Source organism: Musca autumnalis, unplaced genomic scaffold, assembly GCF_047663935.1.
Source record: "Musca autumnalis isolate F117 unplaced genomic scaffold, ASM4766393v1 scaffold_2, whole genome shotgun sequence".
Lineage (NCBI taxonomy): Eukaryota > Metazoa > Arthropoda > Insecta > Diptera > Muscidae > Musca > Musca autumnalis.
Window position 1 is genome coordinate 77,493,806 of NW_027411755.1, and position 20,363 is coordinate 77,514,168.

Genomic DNA, 20,363 nt, shown 5'->3' on the forward strand with positions numbered 1-20,363 from the left:
TCGATAGCTCAGGCCTTAGATGGCATAGAGACTTAATTCTTCGTAGATGCGTTGTTTTTCGTTCTTTTGAGCTGTTCAAACATATTGATCTGTGATCCCATATTTTATTTTTAATCACTTCATGCTTCTATGTATGTTTAAATGTGTTGTCAATTAAAAATTGTCAGATTTTTTTATAAAACCAGTAAAGAAAGGATCAAAGTCGGGCGGGGCCGACTATATGATACCCTACACCACTGTGAATATGTAAAATATAAATCGGAGCTATATCCAGATCTAAACCGATTTTTATATAATTTGGCACATTTATTTCTAGACCGAATTCAGTCACACATTCCAAATATCATTGAAATCCGACTTATATAGCGTGTTTGGAGCAGCAAATACGCGAAATCGGCCGAAAATATATATGGGTGCTATATCCAAATCTGAACCGATTTCGATATAATTTGGCACATTTATTTCTAGACTGAATTCAGTCACACATTCCAAATTTCATCGAAATCGGAAATATATAGCGTGTTTGGTACAGAAAATACGTGAAATCGGCCGAAAATATATATGGGAGCTATATCCAAATCTGAACCGATTTCTATATAATTTGGCACACTTATTTCTATACCAAATTCAGTCAAACATTCTAAATTTCATTAAAATCGGACGTATATAGCGTGATTGGTACATCGCATACGTGTAATCGGGCGAACATATATATGGGAGCTATATCCAAATCTGAACCGATTTCGATATAATTTGGCACATTTATTTTTAGACCAAATTCAGTCACACATTCTAAATTTCATCGAAATCGGACATATATAGCGTGAATGTTGCAGAAAATACGTGAAATCGGCCGAAAATATATATGGGGGCTATACCAAAACTTGGACCGATATAGCCCATCTTCGAACTTGATCTTCCGACGGCTAAAAAAATGGTATTCCCCAATTTTCAGCGAAATCGGTCAACAAATGCGACCTGTATGTTGCGAACGGACGGACGGACGGACGGACGGACATGCATAAATCGACTCAGAAAGAGATTCTATGTATATCCCTAGAAGGAACTATGGGTCTATCTCGCTTCCTTTTGTATGTTACATACAAATGCACTAACACATAATACCCCTTACCACATAGTGGTGTAGGGTATAAAAAGTATTGGCATATTTGAGGTTTTATGGATCGAATAATGCTAAATTAATAATTGAAAAATGCTAAAAAATATGCTAAATGCTAAATGGAAATTTCGCGGCTAAATACAAAAAAATAATGCTAAATTTAGCTGCAAAAATGCTAAAATGGCCACACTGCCGATATGTGCTACTGAATGAGGTGAGTTACTGAGCGAGAGTAGCTCTCTGAATCATTGTTTGTTATTGTTTGTTTAGAGCAAACCCGTTCGTTGGTATTGATATGGTTACGAAGTTTTTCGGCAAATCACACACACGCGACCCGAACGCAAAGTAAGAGAGCAAATGTTTTGATTTTTTTACTTCAGTCTTGTACTGAATGTCATGCAAGCAGGTTGATGCCGCTTTATTTGTTTTTTTTTTTTTTTTTTGGTACACTAAAAAGATTTTGCAGTTGTACAGCAAATATGTGGAGGGAAGAATTTGAAAATGATTTTTTGTTTTGTATTAATATTTTTAATGACGAAGAATGCCTCGTCTGCAATGCAACAATAAAAAATGTATATCCATCTTAGGCGAAGATCATTTTTAGTATTAATTTTTTTTTAGTTTATTAATCGAGCTTTTTTATGATCTATAATGCAAATGAAAAAGGAAAGCCGACCATTCGAACCCACACTCCCACCACTATGTTTGGCTCAGAACGCTAACACGCCGTGACAACTTTTTTCCTGTGTTTTTCATTTCATACTCAATATGAAAATCATCACCTTTTCTGTTTTGTCAGTGTAATTTTACCCACACATAAACAATTTAAGCGCTCGCTCTTCTTGGTCGGCTATGGTTTAGAGTTTGACTGCAAAACCAATGCTGTTAATTTTGTAATCTAATGAACGATATAAAAGAATGAGCTGGATACGAATCCGTTCGTTCTTTTCACGGAATCGTTCCTTTGAGCCGGTTCGTTCATGAACGACACAACTCTACACAGAACTTCATCAGTTCCCTTGTTTCTTGTTTTTCAACAAGAAACTTTTTATAGCCAACGAACACATAGCAGTGGGAACGATTTGGTTTTGTTTGCAAGTGAAGTTGCTCGAGTTTAGGTACTGCCAAAGAAATTCTCGATGGTTGTTGTTTTAATAAAATATTAAGACAACGACTATGGGATTAAGCCTGACTATTTTGAAAAGCAAAATAGAAGTTTTTTAACTACTTTCTGAGGAAAAGAAATTTTTCACCTTTGCTAGTTTTACACAAAATCCTAAAACTAAACCTATGTTTTATTATAAAGCCATAACATTTATATTACTGTTTTCTGGCAAGAATTTTGAAATAAGGTAGCTTTGGCCACCGGCATTAGTCTGCAATTTAAGTAAAAGTTACGTATGTACATACATACATGTATGTAATTGTCCGTCATTCATATTATTCGATTTACATTTTCCAGACATTTCTTTCATTTTAGATGATTCTATTGTCTTTTATTTTTAGTGGATGTCTTAAAAGATTGCCTTGTCGGTTAACTGTAATTATTTGTTTCTTTTTTATTCATATTCATCTATTGTCTCATTACTCTGGTATTTCTTGTACTTCAGTGTTTTGTGCGTGTTTTAATTCAATTGAAAGCATAAACAGATTACGTACATACATATGTAGATCATTTTTTATTATTATTTTGAATATGTTTTTTTTACATTTGCAAAATATGAAAGTTATGAAAACGCCGAATAATAGACATTCACTCTATAAAAGATGAATTGGATAAAAACAATGGCAATGGAATTTCTTGTATTCAATTTAAAGTGGTTTTATGTTTTAAGCGAAATTTGAGTAATTTATTGAATTGAATATTGTTTGACTCTATACAAATTCTTATGTAGATTTCATGATGGATTAAAAATCTACCATAACCTTTCACTTGCTCGAAAAATTAATGGAACGGATTATGACATGTTGTGAAACGCCCACAAAATAATGTTCATGGAAAGAAGAACATAAGATAAATATAACGACGCAAGGTTTTTAATATTCACTATAAAAAAAATCATCGTGGGATTAAGACTTACATATTTTTTCATAATTCCCTATCAGTTATTTTGATTGAATATCTAGTCCATCTTGAGGTGCGGAATATGTCATAATATTCCTAAAATATTCACTGTATTTATGTAAATCTACAGGAATTATGGGATTGATTCTAGGCTATTTGTTACCTTAAGTTTATCCCCCATTTCAACCATTTTCTTCTGCCAATGTATATAGGCTAACATAGCTCTGACTGGAGAATGTTGCCCCTCACGCTACTGCTCTGCCCCGTCACATTCGTTTTGTTGCCGTCACAGCACTTGAACCGACCATTCTAAATTAAAGACAACAGCTCATACATTATTTGTATTATTTAATTTTGTATTATTAAATCTTAAGCAAAAATAATAAATGAAAACAACACTACAAATGTATATAAATTCCGGTACGGTGACTATTGCAGAATATTAATTAATTTAACCGACAACAATCGAAAATTCATACTAAATTTTGACCATATGCAAAGCGTTAACTAAAACAAAACTAAAAAAAAAACAGCAGCTATCACTTTCAATACCTCCTCTTGGCTGATATGAATCACAAAAGAAGCAACTCCATATCCGGACTAATTCGAATAAAACCAAATAAAACATATTCTAAAACCAAATAAATGTGTTCAATAATAATGGTTTATTTTTATTTCTTATTTTTCAGATACAAAATGTTGTGATAACAAAAAATAATAATCAAAAGAAAAATCAACGACCTCAGCTGCTCTACATAAGTTTATGTTTATTTCAAAAGAAAACGTAATTTCCTATCCATAGAAGGAAATAAAAAATCAAATTCATTTCCATGCCACTGTGAAACAAAATTAACGTGATAATATTTATAATTTTAAGTTCTATCCACGAATGTGTTTCAATAAATCCCTAAATCACTAATTGCAATAACGCACCACCACGAAATGTTCTTCAACATTTGCCCGCAAAGTTGTTACCATGTCAACAAGGCGTTCTCTCTTAAAGTGTGGTTAAGTTTAGCTGTAATACTTTTAGTTCTGTTGGATGTCAATTGTTATGGTAAGTCAAAAACGTCTTTTTCCCTTATTCACTTTTATATAGTTTTATAATTTCTAAACTAATATTGATGGTATAACTATACAAGGTATATTGAAATATACTGAACGGTTCTGTAAAAATTGTGCAAAATTCCATACGATATTTTCTTTCTTTCCTCCATGTACATTAGGGATGCATATTTTTTGGAGACTTCTCGTATATCAATGGTATGGAATCTCCTTCGAATTATGACACCAATTATGAAAAAGTTTGCCAGAAAATGTGGAGACCAACGTTGGCTTAGAGACTGACTTTCACCGAACCTACTAATTAAGTGTAAAAAGTTTATGACCATAAATCAGTTCTGCCCAAGACTTTGCAATGCACATGTATTCTCGTAAATTGGCTTGTAATTTTTGCTATTTTTGGATTGTTAATACGTAACCTTTTTACTGTTTTTATTAATTGTCGAATTAAAATCATGCTTCTTCGTCATTATAAATGTTTGCAGTCCATGACTGTTGTTGTTCTAACAAAATATTATATGTTTGTAAGACCTTGGTCTGGGCCTATCTCCAATTCAAGGAATGTGGCTGTTTCGATGAGTTGTAACCACAAAACTACTGGAGTTCATTCAGTAGGTTTGGCAGGGCAGTTGAAAAGGTACAGTGTTTCGTGTGGGCCTAGCATGCCGCTAGGCAGATGTTTTGCACGGGGTCATTGCCCTATATTAATTTATACGGCTGGACCATACCAAAAGGTGGGGTGGTTCTCCGAGGATCGCATTCATGCGATAGTTGTTTATGGCATATGCACGCAGAGAAAAAATATTTTTCGGTTTTGTTGGAACAAAAATATCTATTTTGGTTCCAAAAATGTGTTTGTTTTGTATAAACATTGTAATCCAAATCCAAAAATACCATCTTTTGTTCCGAACATAGAAAACAAAAACAACTTTCGAATTTCCGCAATATTGTAAAAATCGTTAACAATACCGATTGTAGGAACAATCATAATCTAAATTTTTTACAAAACATATTGTCAACCCTGAAAACCAGATACTAAATTTTTTGATTTGGGTGTATATACAGCCCTAGAAATAATTATATGGTACAAATATAAATATGTCAAAGTTTTTCTTAAAAATGTACATAACCGGGATTTTTATAATTTATGTTTTTAGTGTATTAGGTGCTTATTATAACCTATAACTGTTCGCCTTGTGGCATTTATACATATACCGTTATTTTAATAACAATATTTTTTTAAAGACTTTTCTTGAGAAATATTTATATGGTACAATGTAAAATATTTATGTTATTATTTTAATACGAAAAGATTAAGTACAGATATTGACATAAAATTAATTTTGGCTTAAGTGCAACGCATGAACCTTGAGTACAATCATAATGGCTTGTATATCATTCCGTCTCTTAATATGACCCTAGAACCAGATGATAAATGCATATTGGCGTATAGACCGAAATTTTGTTATACTGCAAGGTTTAACCAATATTTTTGTACATTTTTACAAACATTTCAATTGAAATTAAATACCAGAAATAAATATGTTCAATATCAATTGTGTAATACATCCAAATTAGTAGTATATAACCTGCCTGGCGGCTATAATTTGGGTCAGGACCAAATAAGTGACCTACAAAACGTTACATAATCAAACAATATGCAGATTTTTCAACTTTAAATGATAGATAACTAACAGACGATTTAAAAAAAATTTAAAAATTGGAAGTTTTCGTACTGTTCGAAAGGCCAAATTTAACACCAAACTTGTCCTTCATTGTGCCGAAGCATAATAAAACACATGTACCTGTTAGACAGATATATATGCATAATATAACGGTGTAATATCATTTAAAGTGACATAAAACGAGAAATTTAGATGATATATACCCGTTTTGAGAACGTACAATAGGATACTTATCGAACAACTGAGTAAGCAACTGTAATGTTTTGTTCATTGATGTTTTCAGGGAATTCTTCTCTTTTTTTTATTATTTAACATTACTATAACTTGCCATTTTTAATTTTTATTTTATCATTTGTTAATTTTCTACAATAAAAAGTTGTAAAAAGAGTGCACCGTTTGATTACATAAGTTTTTGTTGGTCACTAATATGATCCAGACCCAAATTGTAGTCGTTGCAGTTTACAAACACCTTGTGGGGGATGAGTTTCATCACTTATATTGAAAGTAGTTGGTTCCATTGGACAGATCTGATTTAAAATTTTAAGAAAAGTAGAAAACCATGATATAGCTTTTTTAGATTGCATGATTTCTGTCCATAAATCAGTTTCCACGATTTTATTGTTTCCCAGGGCTGCAGCCAGGGACAGAACCCAAAGGGAACCATTCCAATTATTCCTAAATTGCATGTTTCTTTATTGTACTTAATTCTAAATACATGTTATGTCAATAATTTTGTTCAGGTCCTTTGTAGTGAAATTATAACTTTAAATTTTTTCCCTGTACCATATAATTATTTCCAAAGAAAAATTAATTTGAATAATATTACGGATATGTATATAAGACACACAAGGTCGGCAGTCAAGGGTATGAACAAGCACACTAACCACTACTATCGTAAATAAATAGCATCTGGATAATAGTCCTTAACTATAAGTTAAAAGATAATCATGGCTGTACCATATAATTATTTCTAGGGCTGTACTTCTCATATACACTTTCCACACAACTTTGATATAAATATCCCGTATAATATTACGAGCATTGATGAACGCAATACATGGTTTGCTACTTTAGCTGACAACAAAGACAAACAAAAAGCCACAAGCAGCCACCACAACATAAGGAATAATTAAACACCATAACAAACATGAAAAGGAAAGAAGAATGAAACAAAACAGAAACAAATAAAAACAAGAGTTGGTATACATACACACAAAAACAAAGATAAAGGCAGCATGTCATACAAACACCACAACTCACCAAAATTGTTTTTTCAACACGGCATCGAATAGCGAGAGAAGAGAAAAAACTTTCGAAGAAAAGAGAGAAATATTGTTCAGTTGACACAAACTATTTTTGGATTCACAATACTACATAAGGAATCCAACAATATGTTAACAATACATATTTTGCTCTTGGAATATTGTTGGATCAAACATATTTTTTCTGTGCGTGTGTGTAAATGCTATTCAACCCTGTTTGATAGGCTAGGGGTTCTAGGGGATCTAGGGGTTCTCACTAGTAACGTTGCACTAAGGGGCTAAAGACACGTTTTTGACTTTCAAACCTCCAAAACAAAAAAATTACAATCCGGCATCGATCCACGGTGACTTGCCAAGCTGTCAAATATGTCATAATTTTCATTTCGTTTATTTCTGACATTCAGTCGTAATAAAACCATACAGCCATTTTGGCGCCAAAAATAATCTGTTGATATAATATATATTTTTCAAAATGGAAAACAAGGCTAATGGTATGTGAATTAAGATTTTTATTAAAACTGTTAATGTAATATTAGATGTGGTCAGATTGCGTGACCCTTAAAAATTTGATATTTTTAATTTTTGGTTGAAAACCATCGAAAGCCTAAACATGTAATAGACTGAATTTCTGGAAAATTTAAGGGAGTTGTCAACGAAAACTATACTATATGACGACAGCTAAAACATATTATATAATATTTGCGCACGCGTTAACCAAATTAATAACTTCCGTGTGCAGAAAAAGGTTAGACTCTATGGCAGACTCTATGATACCCAACACCACTATAATGAAATTAACTTTAAATCCGATGAAAATATGTATGGGAGCTATATTTAGTTCAAAACAAAATTGAAATACTCTTCTCTTGCCTGCATTCGGCCGAATTTCATTCGGATTGGACTTATTTTACGATTTTGGTGTCAAAATGTGTATGGGAGCTATATCCAAATCTGAATTAATATAATTTGACAAACTTACTTCTAGTCTGAATTCCCTAAAAATTTCCAAATTTCATCAAAACTGGCCAGAATTTTCGTGTTAGGCCCATCAATTACAGTAAATCGTGTGAACATATATATGGGAGCTATATCCAAATCTGAACCGATTTCGATATGATTTGCCAAAAATGTTTTCTATATAAAATTTCGTCATATATTTTGAATTTCATCAAAAGTGGTAGGAAGAGATCTTCTGCGACGTAGTACTCTTTTCTTCGCCCTTTCACATCCGGGGTGCTCGACAAACTGTCGATTGTGCACCTCTTCGAATCAGTCAGTGTGACGGTCACATTTGACGTCACACTGACTGATTCTCTCTTTCAATCCACTCATCGCGCTTAGTCTTGAAGCTGTTTCATACCTTACATGTATTTAAATGGAATAACTCCCAGAGAACGACCGAGTAAGCATGCGGACCCGTACGAGAAGTCTACATAAGTAGGTCACCCTTAAGCTCATTGTTGGTTATTTTTATTGGCCCATGCCCTAGTGGGATCTAATCTTACAATTTGTTGTTGACCGTTTTTGTTGGCTTTCTAATGATATTTGCGTATTCTGCCGAACCAATTACTAGTGTCGATCACCGTATAGCACAGTTCGTCTCTGTAGTTCCTTTTGTCCTACTTAGATTAGCTTGATGATGTTATTTATTCAACTGCGAATGGTCCTTGTTGGGCCCCTGACAACAGCTTCCTTTTTGTTGTGAGCTTTGCTTGTGGACATCCTCTTTAATAGAGAATTCCACAACGGTTGTACCTTTCGCCTTTGCTGTCAGATTCTGAGTTAAGGTAGCTCCCAGCCTCTAATGGTTGGGTCCAGATCAAAATGCACCCTGCACCATAACTTTATCATTTTAACATTTAAATTGAAGATGGACTGATGTAGTCTCCGTTTTCGAATAGCCCACATATAACGATACCGTCCGATTTCAGGTATTTGACGTTTTCGGAGCGAATAAGCTATAATTTGGCATTTAGGGTTCTCAGTGATACATAAACTTCTCCACCACAAAATAATGCACATATGCCTGATTTCAGGGTTTTTTACATTTTTATCTACATTTTCTGGCCAAATTAGCTATAATTTAGCATTTAGGGTTCCCAGTAATACAGAAACTTCTCCACAAAAAACTATGGACATAGGTATGAACATAGGTCCACGTTTTGGTATAGCTCCATATAACGGCACCGGCCGATTTCAGGTATTTTGACGTTTTTTAGCTACATTTTCTGGTCGACTTAACTATAACATGACATTTAGGGTTCCCAGTGGCCAACAAACTTTTCCATTGAAAATTGACGATATAGGTCCACGTTATGGCATGGCCCCATATAACGGTACCAACAATTTCATACCTTTTTTCTACATTCTCGAACATTATTTGATATCGTATGACATTAAAAACTTCTACATAAAAAATTGTGGACATAGACATAGAGGGTTGTGTGTTCAACGTTCACTGACGACCGTGTAATTTTTGTTAAAAAAAGAACAGTTGGTGGTGCACATGTAAGCCTTTAAACAACCCTTAATGTTAGTGTGTGTGGCCTTGTGCGCTCGGCTACATACGAGAAAGAACAAACCAAAGAATAGACTGAAGCTGGAGGAAGTGTCCCAATGAAGGCAAAAACAATTCAATCGTGGTAATGTTATGGCAACGGTTTTTGGGACTTTAAAGGTATTTTATTGATTGATTATCTGCAAAAGGGTAAAACAATAAATTCAGAGTACTATTGCAACCTTTTGGATCAATTAAATGTACAAATTCGAGAAAAACGTCCTGGCTTACAACACAAAAAAATAATTTTTCATCAAGACAACGCACCAGCGCACAAGAGTGTTTTAACAATGGCTAAAATCAACGAATTAAAGTACGAGTTGCTTGACCACCCACCTTATTCTCCTGATTTAGCTCCCAGTGACTTTTACTTGTTCCCAAATCTAAAAAAAATTCCTTGCTGGCAAGCGTTTTACCTCAAATGAAGATGCAATTACAGTTGTAAACCACTATTTTGAAGACCTTGAGGAAAACTATTTTAATCAAGGGATAGAATTGCTAGAAAAGCGTTGGACTAAGTGTATTGAAGTTTCAGGAGATTATATAGAAAAATAAAAATATTTTTGAAAAACTAACTATTCTCTTGATTGATAGGCTAAGAAGTTTCCGAACCGCCCTCGTAGCAGAAGTTCGTGTGTTCAAAACCAGCAAACAGCGAAATAAAATAAAAATATAAAGTACCTTGAAATTGAAAACAAATTCCACTTCAACTGTTGTAAAAATAGGAAATATTTGTTTTAGATTAAGATTATTTTTCAACTTCCAGTGGGCATAGAATAACTAGTTATTCTAGTGGTTATAGAATAATTAGCTATTCAGTGCGACATGCCCTTGTTAAAATAAACGGTTAGTAGGGGGTTTTGTAAGGGGTTGCGACTACCAAAAATTACTATAAACCCAATTATTTAATAAGGACTTTTTTGCTGGGTAATTATTCAAATTAGCTCAGAATATTTCATGGTAGAGAATATAAAAGTTCGGCTTGCATAGATAATCCAAAAAATGCCATATTGCAAAAAATCTAAAATGACTGCAGTATGGAGACCCGGTGCAAATGAAAGCTATTGAAGTCTACTTTTAGAATATTTCAGATTTGTAATTTGTTATGACTACCAAAAAGCACTATAAAAATCCGTTATTTGACAAAGCCATTTTTGCTGGTATGTCGTGATTAGGATCTGAAAACGATTTGAATCTTTTAGATGTGACGCATTTGTATAAAAAATCGGCGAAGATGCTTAAAAATGACATGCTAAATCACGTCCACCCATGCTAAAATAGCATCTTTGGTATGGAACATTTTGCTAGGTAAAAACGGTTTTACTGATTATTTAAATGTTTTTTTTTTCCGGATATTAGGCATTACCAATCAACTATTAGCTTAAAATGGCCGGTATATTGTTATAATGCTTTATTTCGAAGCAATTGAAACAAAACATAAAGCTAGTAAACTTTTTCTCTGTACAGGTGAGCCCTCTTCTTATGCCCAACCCATCTTTTTCATGTCGGACATCAAATTATTTTTTTTAATATGCACAATATTTACCGCTTCCGTTCATGCATGACTGATTGGTATTAGGAACAATACAAATAACTATACAATTAATTATTAAAACGGACTGGATTGCTGAGCTGAGAATCATGCTTCACTTGAACTGCATTTGCCACAAATTGAGGAAGCGTTCAGAGTTCATTAGACAGGTTTCAAGTGTGTTTTGTGCTCCTCCCTAGCATACCCGTATCTAACATCATTCATTCATTGTTTTTTTCAATCGCTGAATTTGCTAACATTTCATACAATAATTATTGAAGCAAATATTTTTGCACAAAAGAAAACTATCGTAAAACGAACAAGTTGAAGATACAAATGAATGCTGAAACATGTAACGATCTATGACGTCACGAACTCATTAGAATACAGTGTCACACAATAAGATCAATTGTGTAGATGCAAGTTTAGAATATCGGAAGGAATGTATTGGTCTTTATTGAATACTTTGGAGAATCAAACTTTATCCAAAAAGTTACATTTTTTTTCCATTACCCCACAGTTATTTACAATTAACCATAACACCTGTGTTAAGTAATTGTTTAAACATGATTTTCAATTCAAATCCATTACAGATAATCGTAGTAGGAAATATCTGTTATATCCGTATTTGTATTTTTTTATAATTATGAATAATCTTCATTCTCCTGGCTTCATTTATATTTCAATGTTTAATTGTTCTGATACCTTTAAAGTAATGTAATGAACATATATATGTATATTAGGTCTGCTTTAATTTATCTTTTAATGACAACTGCTATTTAAAAACGAAATGAGTCTAAATTCTTATTTCTGACGTTATAACAAGAAACTCAGTTTCCACGAAGGGAAAAGCCAACCCGTTTCGTGGACTATTGAGATTTATAAAAACTCTTGAAGCATTGAAGATTCTTCTAGATATAGAATTTATAAATAATTTGAATATACCAAAAGCCATATTAGCCCCAGCAAACTAGACTACCTACGCCAATGGCATGGCATGGTCAAAACAAAATCACTTTTTTAAGAATTTAATTAAAATGTAGTTTTAACCTATTCGGCAGTAACTGCAACTTTAAAATGCCCAACATGGAGCTGCTAGAACAACATAAACTAAATTATTTGTATTAATTAAAAGTAATGAATGAACAAAAAACACATTTTTTATTTCAAACAATTTTTTGTGTATGTCCACCAACGACGACGAATTGTTCATTATTTGTAATTGTTAATTGGCAACGAAAAGCGACGGTTATATTCATTCAGTCGTTAAAAAATGATCGATCAACCACCAAGCGATCGATTAATCTTTGAGATATGACGACTTGAACGAACTGAAAGTGAATGAAATGTACATACGAATTTCAAATTCGTTTCGAATGACCACAAGTCGTCATTCGGCAAGCGAATACAAATGTTTGAAGTTTTCAACTTCGCCAAAAGTTTGCAGAAGCCTAAAAACAAATAAAGGCAACAGAAACTGAAACTAATTGGATTTGTGAACCAATTTTGGTCTATTTGAAACAAATCGGTAAGAGTCGGTATTTTCATTTTGTTTTGGTGTGGAAAAATACAACAAAGGAGTTTCTGCAAATGACACTTGACTTTGAAGAACTGGCAAATGAACAAGGCCGAACGACCTACTCGTAATTGCTACCTATACATCTATGAATGAAATAACTGTAGTCTTCATGATAGGGAGAGGGAGAGGCTAGGCTTAATTTGAAAAAATTGGCGATTAATAGCCTGGTGTACCAGTAGACATACGCTTACGAAATGCATATTGTTACGAATGTAACTGATAGGTTTAAGTTAGTTTAGTTTAATTTCCGTTAATTTAAATATTTGAATTGTAACGTAAAGTTTTTATTACGCAGTTACTTTATTTAAGCAACAACAACTACCATGTAGAACTCTCTTCATTATTCTAGATGTTACATTACCTTTCATTAATGTGCTTTTATTTTGTTTTGCCATAATCATGTAATTATTGTTTAGTTTGTTACTTCTTTGCACTTGTTTGTTGTTGTTACGTCATTACTGTGCTTGTCGTCCAATTGTATTCCCCCATGTATGTATGTGAGTATGGTTATTCGCTTAGTGCGAATGTGCGTCTTTGTGTTCGCTGCACAGATTCGAGATGTTGCCATATGTGTTCTGGAGGACTCTAGAACAGGGAGACTTTGGGTTATAAATACCGGGGAAATGGCAATGACGGAGTAGTTGTGTTTTAAGCGTTGAACTGAACAGATCGGTAAAAGAATAGCTGCGTGCTAACTAGAGACTTGCTGTGTGCTTAGTAATTAAAGTCGGTTCTGAATAAGTGTAATAAAGTAAATAAAGCATTGTAGAAACGTAATCTAAAACGAACCCTGTTTTATTTGGTACAAATCGTACTGGGGAATAAAACAACGTCTACACGGAGATTAGTTAAATCTAATTCCGTAACAATATTAAGACTGTTGTGAGCTGTACTCCAATTTTTTATGTTTTCATTAAGTTTCTTAAGCACATTAACGATTAATATCTGATGTAATGCCGTTTCCTGAGGATTGGATTTGGAAAGCTGTTACAAGTATCTGATGTAATGCCGCTTCCTGAGGATTGGATTTGGAAAGCTGTTACAAGTATGGACGCGTCGCCTTTTCCACATGGTCTGTATTCCATATTAATTGAAGAGACGACACATTTGGAAGCTTTGTTTTCTATAAGCCTAGAAATTAGCTACCTCATACCACTATTGTACCTCTATGAGATTTGGGTTGATAACTCTCTCTGCTCAACAAAATAAAAAAGGTGGCTGTTTCATCAATTTTCAAATCCACATGCCATTTTTCTCTATCAGCTCTTGTTTTCAAGATATAGCGCAGAGTCCTATTTTACGATTTTTATCTAGATTTTCGTTATCCTTGGTCACCAAAATTGTTAATTCTATGTTTTTTAAACATATCGGACTTGGTAAAAATTTCGTATTTTGAACACTTCAAAGTAGAATTACATCACTTTTGTTCTCCCCCAGTTGGTAGGCCAAAACCCCCATTTTTATGATATTTTCCAAGAAAACTGCCAGTCTTTTTTATCAGATCTCTTTTCATCTAAAATACAAATTACATCAATGTAGAGGTAAGATAATAAAACTACTGTCTAACATCCCTGTAGGAAGCTTTGGGACATGTGTCGACATGTCACCACTTTGTCTTATATTATGGTGACAAAGTCAATACTTTGTCAACAGGTTGTCAACGATTGATACTTTTACCTTAATAAGAAGAAGCATTGTTTATATTGAAAACTGATAGCCCAACAAAGCATTTTCTTATTTGTTATTCATTTTCTTGTTTGGCGTAAAATAATTTTGGCGGTTCGTTAAAAAAATGTTTTTGAGAAAAATCAATAAAATATAGTATTCTAGTATTCTCTGCCATCCCCAAAAGTAATCAATTTAACTACACCCACTTTAAACTTGTTGTTTTTTAAATTTGAAAACAACAAATATGAGATTAAGCTTGACTACAACAAATAGAAAATATATAATTTTAATAACAACAAGTATTAATTAATGAAATTAGGAAAGAAAAATAACAGATAAGGGAACAAATAGACAATTCTTTATCAAAATACAAATTCTGAGGCGGCTGACAACACCTGTGGTGAAACTTCGACAACAAGACATTTTATGGAATCTTTAGAGAATATTGTGGAGCCTGACGAATATATTGCCCCGTTTCGCTGGAAATGATGAACGCAACATACATCTGATATTTGGACACGGCATAAATCGATTGCGAGATTTTTCCAATGTTTATACAAATGTAATGTGTAAGCAAATTTAAGGACATTTTGTTTATTTATACATGTTTATTCTTTTCAATTCCTAGATGTTATATCAATATGCAGCAGCAGAAGAAATATATTTAAGAGATTATAGATTTACTATTGACATTTCCTACAGTGATATTATTGGGTGCCTTTAGTGTTTTGGTTTATTTTTAAAGAACCACATTTCCCTTCTATGCTACAAAATGTTGCATTCTTTACATTCAAGTTTTGAAATCGTTACAGAGAAATTCCGAGTTTTTTAAATTGATGCTAATTAGAATGATGTACGGGGTCTTGATGTTTTGAGCTACATTTGTTCAACAGTAATCTAATGGCTCCAAATATTGGTCGTTTTTTCATTGGTTCGAAATATTGGTCGTTTTTTCCTTAGTTCATTCGGTAAAAATAATTAAAAGCTATTTTTAAGAGTCACGGTGTGCCTTAACAAATTTAAATGGAAGATGCTTACACCTCGGAAGTTTTTGCTGATTCTGAAACTACAATGCTCATAGATGAGAAATATCAAGAAAAAAAAATCGACTGAGGGATTTTAAAATAAATCGCGATTTAATTTCAAATTTTTAGGGGTTCTTTTGGTTTTCACGATTTTGCTTGGAAACCGCGAGTCCTATGTAAATGGGCCTAAAGAAAATTTTGTAGCTTTGAAAATTCTCCACAAGATTGACATTTATGATATTTTCGTAGGTTTTACCGTTTTTGAGATATAGAAGTTCAAATTGAGACAATGCACTGACTGTATCGCCTCCTTATAAAACAATGTCATTACTGCAATTTCCCAAATTAAACTTATATATCTTGAAAATAGTACAACGTAGGAAAAAAAATCATCCAATCTTGTAGAGAATTTTCACAGCTTCAACATTTTTTTAGTCCCATTTTGATATAACTTGCGGTTTCCAAGCAAAATCTCGAAGACTTAAGATAAAAACCTAAAAATTTGGACTGAACCTCTATATCTCAAAAATGGCAAAACCTACGAAAAAACCTAAAGGTCAGTCTTGTAGAGAAATTTCACAGCTACAACATTTGCAGTAGACTCATTTTGATACGATTTGCGGCTTCCAAGAAAAATCGTGAAAACCTGAAAAAACCCTAAAATTGATAATTTTGATCGCGATTTATTTAAAAATCCCTCCGGCGATTTTTTCTGTTTTTTTATTTTTCTTATCTATGAACATTGCTGTTTCAGAATCCGCAAAAACATCCCATGTGTAAGCGGTTTCCATTAAAATTTGGTTAAGGGGCACTGTGCATAATATTGTTTTATAAGGGGACGATACAGTCTCTGCTACAACATTCTTTAGACCAATTTACATAGAACTCGCCCTAAAAATGTGAACTTAAATCGCGATTTATTTTAAAATCCCTCCGGGGATTTTTTTTTTGTTTCTTGATATTTCTCATCTATGAGCATTGTAGTTTCAGAATCAGCAAAAACTTCCGAGGTGTAAGCACCTTCCATTTAAATTTGTTAAGGCACACCGTGGAGTATTTTGAACTTTTTTTAAAGATTCTCCTCAAAATTTATTTGGAATACATGTGGAGGCTGGACATAGTTCCCATTGACGACCTCTGAGAAATTTGAGAATTAAGGTCTTTAGGAACATATTCACTAATCTATGAATTAATACAAACTTTAATTTGTTGAAGAAATATGTATGTATATGTAGCCAAAACTGTCCGACTGTCCATTATAAAATAAGGTGAAACATCCTAAGTTTCCATCAATGACTATAGGGATATAGGAAGACGTATACCTATTTAAATACGAAAATCGGGAGGTACCCTTCTATGTGGGCTATATGCAGGCGTGGAAAAATACCGACAAATTTCATATGGAAAGTTATGTACCCCCAAAGAAGACTAAATACCAAATTTCAACCATTTCGGTGGATAATTATGGCCACAACCTTCAAAATACCGAAAATCCGGCGTGGACCTATACCGACAATTTTCTTGGGGAAAGTTTTATACTCCCAACGAAGACTTAGTACCAAATTTCAGGCAATTCGGAGTGATAATGAGGTTAAAACCTTAAAAATACCGAAAATCGGATGGTAGCGTTCTATGGGGGCTATATCAAAACGTATACCGATATAGCCCATTTGCAATACCAAACATCGTAGGAGTAATAGAAACTTCTATACCAAATTACAAAGCTCTATCTTAAAAATTGCGAGCTGTATCTTGATTTCAACAGACGGACGGGCGGACAGACGGACATGGTTATATCGACTTAGAATTTTACCCTGATCAAGAATATATGAAGAAAAGACAAAATTTTTTAGTTTTCCATAAAAAAAAATTAAAAAATTTTTTTAAAAAAAAAATCCCATTCTTAAATCTGTACGAGATACTAATTTTGGTTGTTGCGCGCAAAAGTTATGGCGGTTTCAATTCTGATAAAAAGAAAAAAATCTTTAAAAGTCTCTAATCATTATATTGAGAAACTCTCTTAATTGGGGGCTCCCTACATACTATATGTTTACTGAGGTCCCATAACTTTAGTGAAAATTTGTAAATTTTCGCGGAAATTAGGAAAGCATTCAAAACAATTGGTAGTTTATAACTTGTTCTAATAAAATTCAAGCTGTTTATGCATCTGAAAAATATATAAAAAATATGTACGTAATCTAAACATCGCGAAGATTCAAATGAAACCAAAACTATACAAATCCGTTTAGCGGTTTGCATATTATAACAAAAAACAAAAAATATATTGAGGAAATTCATAAAATTTTTGTAAGAGAAGATATTTATTAAAATTTATTTTGTGAGTTAGTTGAACAAAATGTAAGAAAAATAGGTCGGAGTTTTTCTTCTATTTTAAAGAAATTTCACGCAAAAAATCGAATTTTTATACCCTCCACCATACGATGGGGGTATATTAAGTTTGTCACTACGTTTGTAACTACTCGAAATAATCATTGTAGACCCCACAAAGTATATATATTCTTGATCAGCGTGCAATTCTACATCGATATAGCCAGGTCCTTCCGTCTATCTGTCTGTCCGTCTGTGGAAATCACTCTAGCGTCCGAACGGATTGACGTAGGTTGATGAAATTTGGGAAAATATGTTATATTTACGTAGGACTTTTGGTATTGAGAGCGGGCTATGCAGGTCCACGCTTTCGTGTAGCCTCCATACAAAATGACGCGTGACGCGTCGTCGTTTTAAGGAATTTTTAAGATATTTGGCCCATTTTACCACCGAATTGGTTGTAATTTGGTACTTTGTGTCTCCGGAGGCCAAAAAATATTCCTACCAAAGTTGGGTTATATAGGTCCACGTTTTGGTATAGCCCCCATATAAGGCCCCATATAAAGTACGCGTCATTTTAATATATTTTGAATGTATTAAACCCATTTGACCACAGAATTGGTTGTAATTTGGTATTTTGTGTCTTCAGAGGCCAGAAAACATTCCTACCAAAGTTGGGTTATATAGGTCCACGTTTTGGTTTAGTCCCCACATAAGACCCCTTATAAAGTACGCGTCATTTTAATATATTTTGAATGTATTAGACCCATTTGACCAAAGAATCGGTTGTAACTTTGTATTTGGTGTTTCCAGAGGCTAAGAAACATTTCTACCATAAAATCTTTATATAGGTCCACGTGTTGATATAGCCCCCATAATACAATATCTCCCGATTTTCGATATTTGAACGTTTTAGCCTCATTATCACACCGATATGGCTGAAATTTGGTATTTAGTCTTCTTTAGGCGTATAAAATGTTCCCCCAGAAATTTGTAGTTATAGGTCCACGCCATCATATAGCCCCCATAGAACGGTACCTTCCGAATTTCGGTATTTTGAAGGTTGTGGCCACATTAATCCACCGAAATGGCTGAAATTTGTGGTGGAGGGTATAAAAAGTTCGGCCCGACCGAACTTAACGCTTTTCTTACTTGTTTATTCTAATCACTTCTCGAATACACACTAAGATCTAGCGGAAGATATGGGTATCGTTCAAATAAATGTTGGGTTCCTTTTAATGGGGTATACTCTTGAAATAAAACTGTATCGAGTAATGTTCATTTTGGAATGCGTGTAAATCGCGAAATCCTCAAAATCACTTGATGCGCATGCGGTTTACCAATACAGCGAATTGTTCTCTTTTAATTTACTTTGGCCGCTAAGATGTAGCATCGTCTGCAGTTTAGTGTGCAACAAACTGTATAACGCTTATATTTTGCACAAAGTGCATACACTTCTCGAATACACACCAAGATCTAGCGGAAGATATGGGTATCGTTCAAATAAATGTTGGGTTCCTTTTAATGGGGTATACTCTTGAAATAAAACTGTATCGAGTAATGTTCATTTTGGAATGCGTGTAAATCGCGAAATCCTCAAAATCACTTGATGCGCATGCGGTTTACCAATACAGCGAATTGTTCTCTTTTAATTTGTACACATTTGCCAGGATTTACTTTGGCCGCTAAGATGTAGCATCGTCTGCAGTTTAGTGTGCAACAAACTGTATAACGCTTATATTTTGCACAAAGTGCATGCACTTTTTATGCGCATCCGATTTCACTATCAACCGTGAAAAAATACATCGATCTAAACATATTTCAATAAAATCCATCAAGAACCGTGGATGTAGCGTCACACAGTATTTTTTGGATAAATCTGATACAGCTCCCATGCCACTAAATTTTTCAAACCGCTGTTTTCGCACAAACGCGAGTGATGATTCACTTTCTTCATTGAAATGGAAACGCTCCACATAAAACGCGAATTAGTCAGCGATATTTTAAAAAACATTTTTCGCAAATTTTTCAATTTTTGCAGTAGCCATTTCCGCCGTTCTAGTAGGTGGATTTTTACGATCTGTGATTCATATGATCCGGATCGTCGAAAAACTAAAATATCGCGGAGTACCAGCACACTCAAAACGATATTGTAAACACTGTACCCAAAAAATAGGTTTTTTAAAAAAAATATCGCACTAAATTTTGGCTTTTGGCAGTAGATTACTCTGCTGCTGTGTGGGCTACATACTCAACATACATATCAGATTATGCGAAATCGCGAGTTCTTTAATCCTATAATTGTTTTTTCGGAATATCCGAATGCGTTACAGTTACATAAAAAATACAAAAAACACCTGAAATCCGGCTTCAAAATGTCAGCATCCATAAAAGGTGGATGCAGTGGAAATTTTGGAAAGTGATACATTAGAAGTGCAATCTCATCATTTTGTATTCTCCTACTTTTACTTTGGACAGATG

At 33.6% G+C, this 20,363-nt stretch overlaps 1 protein-coding gene across 2 annotated transcripts in view; it reads left to right on the forward strand.

The window, feature by feature from the left end:
- Positions 1–20,363, forward strand: part of Duox (dual oxidase) — an 84,575-nt gene that overhangs the window by 25,228 nt on the left and 38,984 nt on the right. For both annotated transcript variants that reach the window (XM_073968053.1, XM_073968054.1), the window contains exon 2: positions 3,875–4,242. In XM_073968053.1, coding sequence (XP_073824154.1) covers positions 4,128–4,242 — 115 coding nt within the window. In that variant the 5' untranslated portion in view covers positions 3,875–4,127. The remainder of the gene's footprint in view (positions 1–3,874; positions 4,243–20,363) is intronic.